This window comes from Camarhynchus parvulus, chromosome 4 (assembly GCF_901933205.1).
Source record: "Camarhynchus parvulus chromosome 4, STF_HiC, whole genome shotgun sequence".
In the NCBI taxonomy this organism is placed as follows: domain Eukaryota; kingdom Metazoa; phylum Chordata; class Aves; order Passeriformes; family Thraupidae; genus Camarhynchus; species Camarhynchus parvulus.
The window spans coordinates 36,519,892-36,534,233 of NC_044574.1; the positions used below are offsets into that span (position 1 = coordinate 36,519,892).

Below are 14,342 nucleotides of genomic sequence, written 5' to 3' on the forward strand. Positions count from 1 at the left end.
ATGGCAGCGCCCCCCGCGGTTTTTTAAACCGTCCCTCTCCCCCAATCGCCGCCCAGCCCGCTCCGCCCAGCCCCGCCCCCCCGCTCTCCTCACCCCAACCGGTTCCAACGAGTATAAGCGCCAACGACCCCCTCGCGCTCGACCTAGCCCGGGAGTAGCTTGGCTGCTGACGTCAGATCGGCAGACAGCCAATCCCGTCCGGTCTCTGCGCCAGTGGGCGGAGTTTCAGGCAGTTTGAACGTGCGCGGCAGCCAATGGGTTGCGGCGGGGGGCGGGTTCTCGGGCGCCGCGGGTCGGGTTGCTGTGGCGGGCAGCGCCGCGGAAAACAAGAGGCGGTAAGAGCGCGGCCGGGCACCATTCGGCAGCAGCACCTGAGGGAGCAGCGCCCGCGCCGCCCGCTCCGCCCAGCCAGGCAAGGCCCGCGCACCAGCAGCGCACCGGGAGGGACGGAGGGAGCGCGGGGGGGAACGGACACCAGCGGCTGTCCCGGCCGCAGAGACAGCGAGGGGCTCCCACGGCGGGCGGGCGGCACGGCCGGGGCTGAGGGGAGGACTCCTGGCGGGCGGGTGGGGCCGGGAGGGCGGCGGCGGCTCCGGCCCCGGCGGGGCGGGCTGGGGCACGGGCGGCAGGGCCGGGCGGGCTGCCCGCCGCAGCCGCCGCGGGGGCGGGGAGAGGCGGCCGGCGGGGACGGGGCCGCGGGTCCGGAGGGGGCGCAGGCAGAGGGGCCGCGGCGGGGGCGGGGCCGGGCGCGCTGGGGCGGGAAGGCGCCGGCGGGCGAGAGGCGGGAACGGCCTGAGGCGCGGCCCCGCCTCACGCCGCCTCCCCACACACCTCCTCCCGCAGGGACCCGCGCCGACCTCGCCATGGGCAAAGGCGACCCCAACAAGCCGCGGGGCAAGATGTCCTCGTACGCCTACTTCGTGCAGACGTGCCGCGAGGAGCACAAGAAGAAGCACCCGGACTCGTCCGTCAACTTCGCAGAGTTCTCGCGGAAGTGCTCGGAGCGGTGGAAGGTGAGCAGGGCCGGGCCGGGCCGTGCTGAGCCCTTGGCGGGCCAGCCCCCGCCCCTGCTGCGGGCTGCTGGGAAAAGATCCCTGGGAGCAGCTGCTGCTTAGGCATTAGTGGGTCAGTAGCTGCTTTATCTCATCCAGCCTCTTCTTTCCGTGTGCCCACAGACAATGTCAAGCAAGGAAAAAGGAAAGTTTGAAGAAATGGCTAAAGGAGACAAAGCTCGTTATGACAGGGAGATGAAAAACTATGTTCCTCCCAAGGGCGAGAAGAAGGGAAAGAAAAAGGACCCCAACGCTCCAAAAAGACCCCCGTGAGTGCTTCTATGACTCTCTCCCCCCAACAGAAAAAAGTATTCTAATAGCTTGATACTTAACTTTAATCACTGTCTCTTGATGTAGATCTGCGTTCTTCCTTTTCTGTTCTGAGCACCGTCCGAAAATCAAAAACGACCATCCTGGCTTGTCTATTGGAGATACGGCAAAGAAATTAGGTGAAATGTGGTCTGAACAGTCGGCCAAAGATAAACTGCCATACGAACAGAAGGCTGCAAAACTAAAGGAGAAGTATGAAAAGGTACAGTAAAAGCAGTACAACAAAGTTAAAGTTGTGGAGCTCGCTGTAAATATGTGACTTGTGTCTTGCACCCACACCATAAGGGGCTTATAATTCTTAATGCTTTCTGTCAGCCTTTAGAAGGCATGGAAAGGTTGGCAGGGCAGGTATCTGAAACCCTTACAGTGAGCCTGGATGTGGGTTTGCATGTCTAGAGATTTTACCAGTAAGATGCCTTACTACCAGAAAACAGGTCACCTGCTTGTTAAAATAAATGTAGTCAGACTCCAAAGCACCATGGTTATAAAATTCTTAAAACTGTCTGCATTGCATGCTCTTTTGCTTAAAGATTTAAGCATGACAGTCCCAAGGTGGAAATTCTGCTTTTTTGCATGCACTGTATCTGACCTATGCAGTACAGTAGCATTGAAATACCAAAGCACTACAGATTTGTCCTCAGTGTTCTAGTGCTAGCAACTTAAAAGCATTTTTCTTGCAGGACATTGCAGCATATCGTGCCAAGAGCAAGAGTGATGCAGGAAAGAAGGGCCCAGGTAGGCCTGCAGGATCTAAGAAGAAAGCAGAACCAGAGGAGGAGGAGGAGGAAGAGGAAGAGGAGGAAGAAGAGGAAGAAGAAGATGAGGATGAAGAATAAATGAATGTCCTGCTGTAAAGATTTATGCTCGGAATCCAATATTTTGCTAAGAATGTGAACTCAAGTGCAGCTCATTGTTAGCTTCAGTATAAAAATCTGTACAGAATTGTGTATAGGTAATGTGGTTCTTTGTAGGGAGACTTCAATTTATGATGTAAGCAGTAGCCAAGGGCTGCTACAGTTCGGTTTGGAAAAACAAAAGTTGTTGAATGTTTCTGCTGTTTCTGCATATTTAATGGTTTTATTGAAATTCAGTGACTGATAGCCAGGTGTTCCTTTTTAGCTAAGTAAAACAAAGGTAGCTTAATAGCTGATCTTATATTTTGTAGTATTTTGTTGCATTGTATTACTTTTTTAACAGTTTTGTAATAAAATGTTGTACATTATTCCTTTTGTGTTCATGATGTTTCTGAGAGGCTGGGCACCCCCAGAATGCTGGAATCCTGTGTGGGAGCATGCAGTGTTCCTGGGCTCTTGCTGTTACTGCAGAACTGGCAGGTCCCTTAGGCATTGACTCCTGGAGCTTTTGCTGCCACTTAAACTCCTTTAACTGATTTCCTCTCCCACTGCCATTAGTTAAAACTGATGCTTTCCTTACAGTAGCCTTTGCCTGTGTTACCTTGTGGGTGAAAAAAATCTCTTAAGTAGTGAAGTTCTGGATAATTACTCCTGGATTATCTTCTTTCCCCAGGCTGCTGAAGCACAGGCCTTTGTTCTGCCATAGTAGCTGATAATGAGTGAATGTTTGGAACTTTCTCTTCCAGATCTCAGGGTCGCTGGCCTTGGCTATAAGACAGATGTGGTTAGAGGCATGTCTTCCCAGATGTTGCTGCTCCTTCCCTCTCCCCCTGGCTCTAGTATTACTGGCTTCTCATAAAATACACAGCTTGCAGAACAGCATGAAAAATGTTAGAATGTCTACCCCCAGTAGATTCCTGCAGAAAGAGAAGGCATTTGTAAAGAACAAGTGCTCCTGATATGTTCCTGTTTGTGGTAGTAACAGTGGCACCAGTTATACTATTTCTTGGCTCTCAGTTTTTATTTTACTTTAATATATATAAAGGCTTAACTCTAGGTACCTAACAATATTTTCAACTGGGGAATTTGAGATCCTACAGCTAAACTAAATAGCTCAAGTTTAATTTGTTGAGCTAAATACCAGGAAATAACTTTTATTAGCCCTTGAAAAGCCCAGCCCTGAAATGTGTAATGTCTAAAAAATTAAGTAATATAAAGGGCAGGCTTCCAAGGTTTTGTTTAAAATGTGTCCCTATTGTCCATTAGCTTATGAAGTAAGTTTTGTGTCCCATCATTGTACTATGTGCAAGATAAAAAGTGTTTTCAGGACTTTACTATGGTAAATGTCACTGAATAGGTCAAAGATAACAGCACTTTCTGAAACAAGAGGCTTGAGAAAAACAGTATATTCTTGTAAGCATGGAAATTAAGTAACTGTAAATGCAATTCAAATATTTTTATACTGGAGTAGGTGTTAATCTTTGAGAGCCTTAGAACCCCAGAGTTTCTTTTTCCTCCCCACCCTGCCCCTGAGATATTTAAGTGGCATCAGAAGGAGTAGCTGCTCTTTTACATGTTGGACCTGCCAGAGATAACTTGGCACAGGTGAGATCAATGGCTCAATTTTTCAGGCTCAGTTTTCCTGAAGCCACAGGCATAAACCAGAAGTGAGAGGCAGCACAGCAACATCAGTGCTCAAGAACATTTTTTGCTGTAGAATTTTCAGTTCTACAGCACCTGTATTCTTAACTCAAAAGTTCTATCTAGAGGCAATTCCCTGTTATAGTGTGTATCCAAGATCATGCTGATCTTGTTACCACATCCTGTTCAGACTTCCCTGTAGAAATGCACCATCACGTCCTCTCACTTCTAACATTCTCTCCCTGGGCAGAACAGTGATGCTTCATGGAGTCTTTCTGATAAGATTATTTAAATTTTCTGCAGTGGAGGGGTAAAGTCAGAGTACATTGACTAATTTGATTTTTTGAAATGTTTGGGTTTTTTTTTAATTCAAACAAAATATAACCCTTCAGGTGTCCTTACAAGTTGCACACCAAAAACTCTGCACCAGGCTGATCTATCAACTGAGAATGATGCTATGACTAAAGATAATTAACATTTTTTTAAAAAAACTCATATTTTGTCCTTTTTGCAAGAAGGATGTTCAATATAAAGGCAAATGGAAAAGAGTACATGAAAATTACTGCTTTCAAATTAAGCTTTAAAAAGTATGATGTGTCAGGTCAGGGAGTTCATGTAATGCCCATCTGTGAGCACTTGCTGAAAGGACTAATAAGTAATCAAAGTGTAAGGGGAATGTTCAGTAAAGATAAGGCCATAGAAGAAAAGCTAAATTAGTTTTTCACATCACTGCTCAATACGGACAAACTTATGAAATAACTCACTAGAGGTGAACTGGGAGGTCTAAAACCAAAACTAAAAGGATGCCCAAAATGGTTTGTAGGCACTGGGAAGAACAATCACATTGCACTAGATGTTCAGCATAAACACATCCCACACAGTAAAGCAGACCAAAAGTCCACCAAAATTAAGTCTGAGGTGGATAAAGAGGAAGAATGAGAGAATAACAAATGTAGGAAAGCAGTTTTTAGAAAGTTCAAGTTATTTCTAAAGCAGTAAGCCAAAAAAATCCCCGCACATCAACAGGCCAGACACAGCAACATGTGGCAAAGCAAAAGAGCATCGAGCAACATGAGAAAACAGACTAACAACTTTCAAACACATCTGTCATGTCTGAACTCCAACCAACAACCAAGCCCCACACAGCCACTTGTCCCCTCAAATGGTGGGATGGGGGAGAGAATTAGAATGGTAAAAGTAAACTCATGCCTTGAGATAGAAGTAGCTTCATAATTGAAATAAAATAATAATAAATGAATAAATTATACCAAAAAGGAAAATAACAAAAAGATTAAAAAATGCAAATGAAATGATGCAAATGAAAAACAACCAAATAATGCCCAACCAGTTTCCAAAGAGTGTCCTTCAGCCAGCTTTCACCCTAGTTTTATGCTGACTCTTATGGCACTGAATATCTGTTTGGTCAATGGTGAGGGTCACCTGTCCCAGCTGTGTCCCCTTCCAGCTCCTCGTCTACCCCCAGCCTCCTGGCTGTCAGGGCAGCATGAGAGGCTGAAAAGTCCTTGATTAAGTGTAAACACTGCTCAGTGACAATGAAATCAACATTATCCTCCCCCTAAATCCAATACACAGCACCGTACCAGCTACTGGGAAGAAAATCAACTCATCCAAAGCCTGTGCATGCACAGAACCAAGAGGGCTGCCAGACTGTCCCAGGGACAATGCATGCTCAAGATACAGTAGCAATGCCTAGAAGAAAACTTTTTAACCTTGTAGAGGGGTTTCGGGCAGTTTTCTTGACAAAAATTTTTAATGGAAGAGGCATGGTGAAGCATCTGTCTCAAATCCAAGTGTAAAAGAACTTGAAACAAAATGACAGGACAGATGGTATTCATCCAAGAGTTCTGAGGAAATTCAAGTGATGAAATGCCTGAACTTTGAACTGTACTTTATATTTTTTTCACTTAAAATTGTCTTAAGTGCTAGATGAATAGAAGGTCACAAACACAACACTAATTTTTAGAAAACATTCAGTGGCGATGCAGAGAGCTTTGGACCACGAATGTCCACATGACAAGTTGGTAGGAGCCACAGTACAGCTGAGAGTTGCTGGACAAATGGCTAAACAGATCTTGTGATTTCACAAGAGGAAATCCTGTTCCATAGAGCTGTAAATATTCTTTGAAGAAATCTGAGAACCTTAAGGTAAAAGAGATCAGGTAGGTTTGATCTACTTGAGCTTTTCTACTTCTCATAAAAGAAGTAAGTCACCATGGAAGATCTTGCATGAATAACAAGAGCTAACAGTGAAGATGTGCAAAGCCAGCCTGCAGCCTGAATGACAGAACAGTAAAACCAGCAGGTGAAAAGTGGTTTTAGTACAAATTGTATTACATGTTGATATGTGCTCCCCTATCACATGTGAAGGGGGAAAAGCAGGCCTAACATTCAAGTTTTGGGTAATATGGGGTAATATTACATTAGTCTGGAGGAGATGCTGGAGCTGTAACAGATAACTCTGTGAAGACATAATGAATGTTTGCTAGAAAAGCAAACAGCATGTTAGGCATTATCAGCTAAAAGAGTTACAAACAAAACACATATTCAGTATTGCCTTATCATTTTCCTAGAGGAATAGGTTTCCTTTTTCTTAGGTAATTGAAGAACAAAGCCTATTTACAAAGATGGTCGTATTTTTCCAAAGCTAAACCTATGCTCTGGAAAATTGTAAATATGCATGCGTGTGTGTGTGTGTCTTGATTAAAACAGCTACAGATCTGGGAACTGTACAGATTCAGTATATTTAGGCTTTAAAGCTCCTAGAATACTAATTAAGTTGCAAATGTTTGTGAAGAGAATATCAGAAAAAGAATGAAATAGGAGTTTTACCTTTGATTAGCCAATGATATACTGAACTTTTTCATAACAGTTTATCATAGGCATCTGGTCCGTAACACTGGTACTTAATCTAGTACATATTGTTCAGTGATGCATTATTTGCTGTGGTAATGATGGTTGCTGATCCCACTTCACTTGCTTTAGCATAGATTTTTCTGTTTGTTTTCTCATTTTGGCTTCTATTTCTTTACAAATCCTGAAATACCCAAGTGTTTGGCCAGCAGGCTCTGCATTTCCAAAAATTGCTGGGCCTCTTGTTTGAGCTGCAACACAACCCATCTGCTTTTCCTTGATCCTATTTGAATCCAGTGTCAAGAATCCCATAACAGAGCCCAGATGCTGAGCTCACTGCTGCATTCTCCAATGCACACAGCCCCTCAGGGATGCATTAAGTCTTCTAACTGTGGAATAACATAAGATTCAGATCTACCTGATAAAAAAGATGACTCCCTACACAAATTCCTCAAATTACGTAATTGTCACAGGCCAGCACCAATTAGTAAGTGAACCTGTACATTGCTCTGATTATCCTGACATCCTGAAACCAACTATCTCCTTTGGCCTCACTGTTGGAGAGGCTCATGTTGTTCCAGGACTGAATACGAAGTCAACCACCAGAAAAATCCTTATAGGTAGCAGATCCAGTGTTCCACCTGTAAGTTGTATGGCTATTGTCAGTATTTCCTAGCCCAAACATCTAATGGTCAAGTTTGTACCCATAAGTAATTTCTTCAGCACAGCTGGAGGGATGATTGTATGGACAAGACCACAACATTCTGAAAGGCCCTTTTTGAAAAACGAGTGGTTACTGATGTTATTGTCAGGGCTGCTACCTTGAAACCAGCTCCTGCCTGGCTGAACTCTGCACTGACCCAGCACTGACTACCCCTTCAGGAATTAAGACCTTTAACAAGCCTTCATAATTCACCTATATCTCACTGATTTGTCAGGAGAGGAGTGCACTGCAGAGCCAGCATGCCTCTTCAGAAACATTAAAACTTTTTGCATAAATCAGATGACACATGGCTAAAGTCTGCCTAAACTGAAGCAACAGTTGGAGAAATTAAATACTATTAAATAGAAATGCCATTTCTAGTCAGAAAGTGCTTGAGTTATATAATGGCAGAAGCAGAGACAAGGTCAGACAAGTATCCTTGCAGCATCCTCTCACTCTGCCCTGCACTCTTTGACCACACTGATCCTTCTGACCTCTGAGTGAGACGGGCTGCTGTGCTACCTGGACTTTTGATCTGATCTTGCATGTGCTTAATGTTTTAATGTCACATTCAGTTCTTATCCTAATTCAAAATATTTTTCAGCTTGCCCATGATAATTCTGGAACGTGGACACCATTTTTCTCATATCGACTTGGAAGATAATGGGATAATGTTACAGGGAAAAAAACCCCAGGAGTGTTTCTTATCTCCAACTGGAAATGGCCCATTCAATATCACTTTATCCTCAAAAGCTTTAGTATCAATAGTAACCAGACCCCACTCTGCTACAGGGTTACAGAAGTGTTTTCCTCGGCAACACCCCACAGCATCTTACCTTCTCTCCCAGATGGCAGGACAGACAGCTTTCCTTCCCACTGCCAGGTTGATTAGCTGTATCTCTAGAGGTTCCTTGGCATCTTCAGTGCAATCCAAAGAGCAGCATGACTAGCAGCCCTTCCAGAGCTGGGCATGCTTTTTCTCTTGGTCAGCTTTTCCCAAATCTCTGCTTCTTAGGAACTCAAAAGAATCTTCCAGAAGACTTCTGCTTTCATCCAGTTCTACTTTTCTTCCACAGTTTCTGCTGTCTGAGAAATAAAAACACAAAAACTGCATTTGTAGCTGTCTGTTGGGCAATTGGGATAGCCTTGAGGGCTCTGGCAAGGTGCTGCAGCCATCCCCCAGGCTCAGGCTGGCAAAGCTTGCATTGCCAGGCAGGGCTTGGGGTCTCCTGTGCAGAATGACACAGTGGGACAAAGTCCCTGGCTGTATAGAGGGGTGTTTTCATCAGCTTGCAGTGGGGTGTTTTCACCACCAGCCCTCAGAAATGCCAGTACCAGCCACCATGGCTCTGGCCCAGCTGTTTCCCAAAAGTGCTAATTCTGTTTTCCATGGCAGGTCTAACTCAGGGAACATGCACTCCCACACACAGATGATTCAGAAGACATTGTACCCAAAGACCTACTCCTGTCTAATCTCAGGGCTCCTAGAAAGATATTGCCCTACTTTATTTTCCTGGGGAAATCCTCCCACAAATTTCAAGGGAAAAGGCTGTATTTTGATTCCTATTTCCACCTTAGTGCCTTCACATGGTTCAGAAAGCCCATTCCAAGCTGTGCTTCTTCATCTGAAGGCTGTAGTTTAACAGCACTCTGGGCATGCTGCCTTCTTAGTTGACACACACTGCCACCAGCAGCCCTTTCCAGGGAAGTAAAATATCATCTCCATTCATTTTCCCTTTGCCAGGGATGTTCAGCCAGAAGGCTGCTATTGCCATTGCGCTCATCTCAGGCATTTGTTTGGTTTTTATTATTTTATTATTTATTATTTATTTTATTAGAGTTATGCTGCTTCTCCCACCTTTCTGGTTTTTTTTTTTGGTTTTTTTTTGGTTTTTTTTTTTTTGTTTTTTTTTTTGTGCAGGAGACATTACTCTTGCACAAGAAACATCATTTGAATGTTAGATCACTGGAGGCAGATCTGCTCTCACACTGAACAACTGCATTCATAAGGGCTGATGGACACACCCAGCCCTCAGCCCTGCTTTAGCTGCACTCCGCTTCAGAGAGGACACTGTTCCTGTCTCTAAAACAATCATGTTTCTTTGATTAGTAAGAAAAAGTAAGGCTCTAACATGCAAACAAACCTTTTTATCTTGGTGTTTCAGCAGCTCTAACTCCTCCTTACAGACTTGGATGCTTGTCACCTTCATTGACCTGTTGACTGAAAGAACATGCATTTTTTATCAGTCAGCTCAGACCCATCAGCCACCACAGATCACCACTTTGCTGGAGAGGCTCCATGCACACTGTTGATCAGCAAAGCCACAGAGCAAGGAGGTAAAAATCCCAAGGGTTGTGCAGACACCTTAGTTTTAATATCACCAGGCCCCGTGTTATGTGGTCAAGGAGAACCCTTCATTAGCTCCTCCATATAAGGAATGGTTTAGATTTTTAAGGTTTTAAAAAGCAAGGGTAACTAACCATTACCTGGGTTACTGGGATGTAAAATCCACATGAACACTTCTTCCTGCTTTTCTGGGCTCCACAGCAGCTCCTGCAGCCGAGGGTGACGTGGGGGACAGCTCACAGCAGCGCACACACCTGAGGCACCAGTGAGGGAGGCTCCCCGTGACAGGAGGGCCAAACTGCTTTCAGACTTCAGGGTCACTCACAGTTTATGCTTTAGGTTTTACTCAAAACCCAAGGGAGCCAAAATCATCTACATTTCTTTGACAGCCTATCACTTTTTCTAACTAGATTCTTTCTACGTAGAGAGTCCTTTTATATAGTGCCAGTCAAGCCACACAATTTACAGATCCAACACTGCAGGAGTTCACAGGAGGCTTGCAGGGTTGGACAGCCAGAGGACCGAATGCTGGTAACCACTTCTGATGTTCCCTGAAAGTACATATTACCCTGGAAGATAGCCACTGACACTTCTCAGATTATTCTCATCAAAGTAAGCAGGGTAAGATTTCAGAACACAGCAAGAGCTGGCATTCTCATGCCTTTCACAGGAATGAGAACAACCAGAAACAGAAACATTGCCAATTTGTTTTCCCCTATTTCTTTTCACCTATTACAGTTGATGGATCTAAGCTCACCAGCAGGGAACAAACAATAAATGCTTTTACAGAAACAAAGTTTGTGTTCAAAAGTGTAGATTCATTTTCATGTTCTTAGGATCTCCTTACTACTTTGCCTCCATAGATTCTTGCACAATTTGATGTTTTTTAAAGCAAAAGGAAAATTGTACTTTATAAACAGCAAAATCTACCAAAGCACCTTTTGTGTTTTTACAGGCAGTGGTATGTTTTGCTTTTTCTTGTGAGCAAGAAGGCTCACAGATCAAGAGTTAAGCATAAAATTTTAACATCTCTGGCATGGTATAATAGATCTTTTTCTTGATGTAGTTTTAGAGCAGTTAGTTGATAAATTTTGGCTTTAGGGACTTCAGTTTGGAGGCAAATGGTATGGAAGAAGCAGGCAGTAGTGAAGGAGACTGACTGGCAGTAGGGAAAGAGAACGCACTGATTCTAGGAACCCATCAGTGGGGACAATGTCTTTGGTACTCCTGTAGGTTCTGCTGTAGGTTATCCTGGTACCAGGATCTCTGGTAATAAAGAAAGATGTCCTCTCCTTCCTATTGGTCCCTGTTTCCATACATAAAAGGGTGTTGCCTAATGAATAGTCTGTTATATAACTCCAGGGTTTTGTCAAAAGAGCTTTTTGAAATCTGAATACTCAAAAGTGCACTGATAGATATGGCTGGGAAGCAAGAATCCCATTTGTAAAAAAAGCCCTGTAGATTTCAGCACTTGGGTTCACTCTTAGAACTTGTGTCTTTCATGCTCTGATTTAATTACATCCTCCTCTGCTAAGGAACCTTCTCAGAAAAAATAAAGTTTGATTCAAACATGTTTCTTGGTGGAAACATAAATGAACTAAGATAAGACACAGTAAAAACAATACAAACTAGACCTGGCCTTGGGTTCTATTCTCAAGTTCATTTTCTATGAGCGTATTAAATCTACCTAATTATATCAGGGCAGGTGATGTAAAAATCCAAATATGTCTATGTGGCAGTTCTCAGTGGGAATTTAAGTTTTCATTTCAATGGGAAAAAACCTGAGTCCCCACAGATGCAACAAAAAGGACCTAGATAAAACTTAAAATAAACCACATTTAATATTTGTAATTTTGTAACATTGAAGTTTCCTATATTTTGAGATATGGGGATTTCTATAAAGATAATAATCAATTTTTACTCTGTAAAAGTATAGTAAAACAAAAAATTCAAATATTTTATTTACTTCACCTAAAAAACAAGCAACCCATGAGTAAGATATACATAGGTTTCCCAGATTTTTCCCTAATAAATTTTTTAAAGATTTGTACAATTTCTACAGAAACATACAGTGTATCAAAATCTGCATAAATCAAATTTATAAAATATGTAGAAATGCATAGTGATATTATCATCAACTTACAAAGCAAGAATATGGGAATTATTTTTTTCCAAGCTGGCTATGGTAGGAAAAAGTCATTACAGCAACAGCTTCTTATGATCTCATGTTCTGTAAGGTTTCAGTCTCACATACAGACTCATATTCACACACAGCATCAGCTTTCAATGAATTGCACATAATACCCATTTAAAATGCACACCCGCACAACCTATGTGCCACCATTCTTTCTCTTATGCATAGTTGTATGATTAAATTAATCTACCCAACACACAAATGGAGTCAGTTTTCACACACACAAGGAACAAGTACCAGCACAAAACCTTATTTTCCTTTTTTTTCCCAGTTTCTCCCTCCTTTATTTTCTATTTTTCATAGCTCTGAAAGGATAGATTAGAAGTTTAAAGAAACTAGGAAAGATCCCAAACTAATAGATCAGTGCTGACAGCCCTATAAAGATCCAAGTCTGTCACCAAATATGATACATAACCCTTGTTAACATCAATGGAAGCTGCATGCAATGCTATTCTAGACTTCAGGGAAGTATTTAGTCATACTTAATTGTGTGACGTGTTATAGGGACAACAGTTATGGAATCAGTACACTGATGTCAACATTTAAATTACAAAATCTGGACAAAGGAAGTGAGGATAAGTCATTTCCTCTCCACCTCTCTATTTGTTCAGAGTCAATATTTATATTCCTAAGGGAGTTTGCATCAACTCCTTTCCAGAATATTTTTAGAAACAACTTCTTCACATTCTACTCTGTACACTGTAGCACCAAGCAGTTGGCTTTTTGTGTTTGTAATCCCTCTGGAGAAGTTGTGAATGACAGAAATAACAAGAAGATTAGTATGAACAAGTGTGATTTCAGGATTTCCATTTCTCTTTTGGAATCGAAATCTGGCATCCAAACTGGCTGACAGATGTCCTTGTGATGAATTACGCAGATGTGTTAAGTAGCTGGATGCTTTTTTCCTAATTATAAGTTTTATTCCACCTCTAACTGATTTCCATTCAAAATAACAGTATAAATGAAGTATTTGATTCTTTCCAAGTTTTACATAATTGTGCAGCCTGTTTTTTGTTGTTGCTGTTTATTTTAATTATTTTTATGTAAGGCATGGTTTAAACAAGCAAATTAGTGCTTATAAATTCTTAACTGGATTTGTGAGGGTGCTTACCTCCATCAAATTGTACCACATTAGCACTAAACTGGACAGTCTTCCTTCCACTGTACCAAGCACTCCGTCGAAGCAGAGCAGCCAAACTGGCAATAGAAATTTGTCTTCGTTAGCACACGAATTACACAGGGTGGTAGGGCTGGTCCTGACCCCTGGTGACAGCTCAGAGCAACCCACTGCAAATTTCCAACAAATGCTTTCCTTGTGAAGGAGAGAAATGAAAGAGGCACTAAATATGTTCAAATTCATCTTCCAAAAAAGCAGCATGATTGTGAGAGAAGGCCACCCTGGCTAATAACCTGTGGCAGTGCTTAGTAAGATGTAAAATTAAATAAAAATATACAACAGGTTGATAATCACCAAGTTCTATGAAAATCTGATTACTACAACCTTTTCAAGTGTGTGTAAAAAAACTGCCTTCAGACCCCTGAGTGTAATCCCAAAGAAGACGACAACGCTTTTAACTATGTTCCTATGAACCATAGCTAACAGCACATTAATTTACCAACATCTTGAAACAAAAAGATGTAAACATCTACAGAGTTTAAGGTAAAGCAGTTTTGTAAACATTAACTGCGGATGATAATGTTATTGTAATAATCACAGTTCCTCTATGTCCTTCATCCAAGCCAGGAGGCTCACAGCTGTACAAAGTTAATAACTGCAGCAGTTTTCAGGCTATTTTCAGTCCTGTACAAATGAATGCGTCAGTAGGTAGGTTTTGTCTGTCTACACACTAAGGATGTTGTTCATTTCCCATTTTTGTGTTGCTTTACTGGAGTCACACTCTGAAATGAAAACTTGATGGAGGACTTCGGAGCGATCCAAGCACTTCCCTGACGGAATGTGAGTAAATCTGTGCAGATTCTGAAAGACAAAACCACCAGGAAAACGTGTTGGGTTTTTGTGTTGGGTTTATTTTCATTTGTTTGGGTTTTTTTTTGCCAACATTTATTTACATCTGCAACATAGTGATTTACAAAACCAGGTTTCAGCATACCAAAACAGATCAGTTCTACACTCATTTTACTATTTGTTAAAAATAGCACTTTGCAGCCTTCATATTAAATCTTTGGTTCCTGTAGGTCCTCCTGAGATGCCTCCTGTTTCTCTTAGGCAACAAACTGCTAACAAAATGAGCAAAACTCTATCTAAAATGCTTCTAGCCTTTTCATCCATCCTGTAACCAAACCAGAAGATAAACTCTTGAGGATAGCTCTATAAGGACTTCACTGGGCA

At 42.4% G+C, this 14,342-nt stretch overlaps 2 protein-coding genes across 5 annotated transcripts in view; one reads left to right on the forward strand and one right to left on the reverse strand.

Moving 5' to 3' along the window:
- Nucleotides 1–258: 258 nt before the first annotated feature.
- Nucleotides 259–2,604, forward strand: HMGB2 (high mobility group box 2). The gene is made up of 5 exons (XM_030947909.1): nucleotides 259–412; nucleotides 844–1,013; nucleotides 1,176–1,321; nucleotides 1,410–1,584; nucleotides 2,063–2,604. The coding sequence occupies exons 2-5, from the start codon at nucleotides 864–866 to the stop codon at nucleotides 2,216–2,218; spliced, it is 627 nt and encodes a 208-aa protein (XP_030803769.1). The 5' UTR covers nucleotides 259–412; nucleotides 844–863; the 3' UTR covers nucleotides 2,219–2,604.
- A 9,125-nt stretch (nucleotides 2,605–11,729) lies between these two features.
- Nucleotides 11,730–14,342, reverse strand: part of GALNT7 (polypeptide N-acetylgalactosaminyltransferase 7) — a 70,732-nt gene continuing 68,119 nt past the window's right edge. For all 4 annotated transcript variants that reach the window (XM_030947032.1, XM_030947033.1, XM_030947031.1 and 1 more), the window contains exon 12: nucleotides 11,730–13,970. In XM_030947032.1, coding sequence (XP_030802892.1) covers nucleotides 13,833–13,970 — 138 coding nt within the window. In that variant the 3' untranslated portion in view covers nucleotides 11,730–13,832. The remainder of the gene's footprint in view (nucleotides 13,971–14,342) is intronic.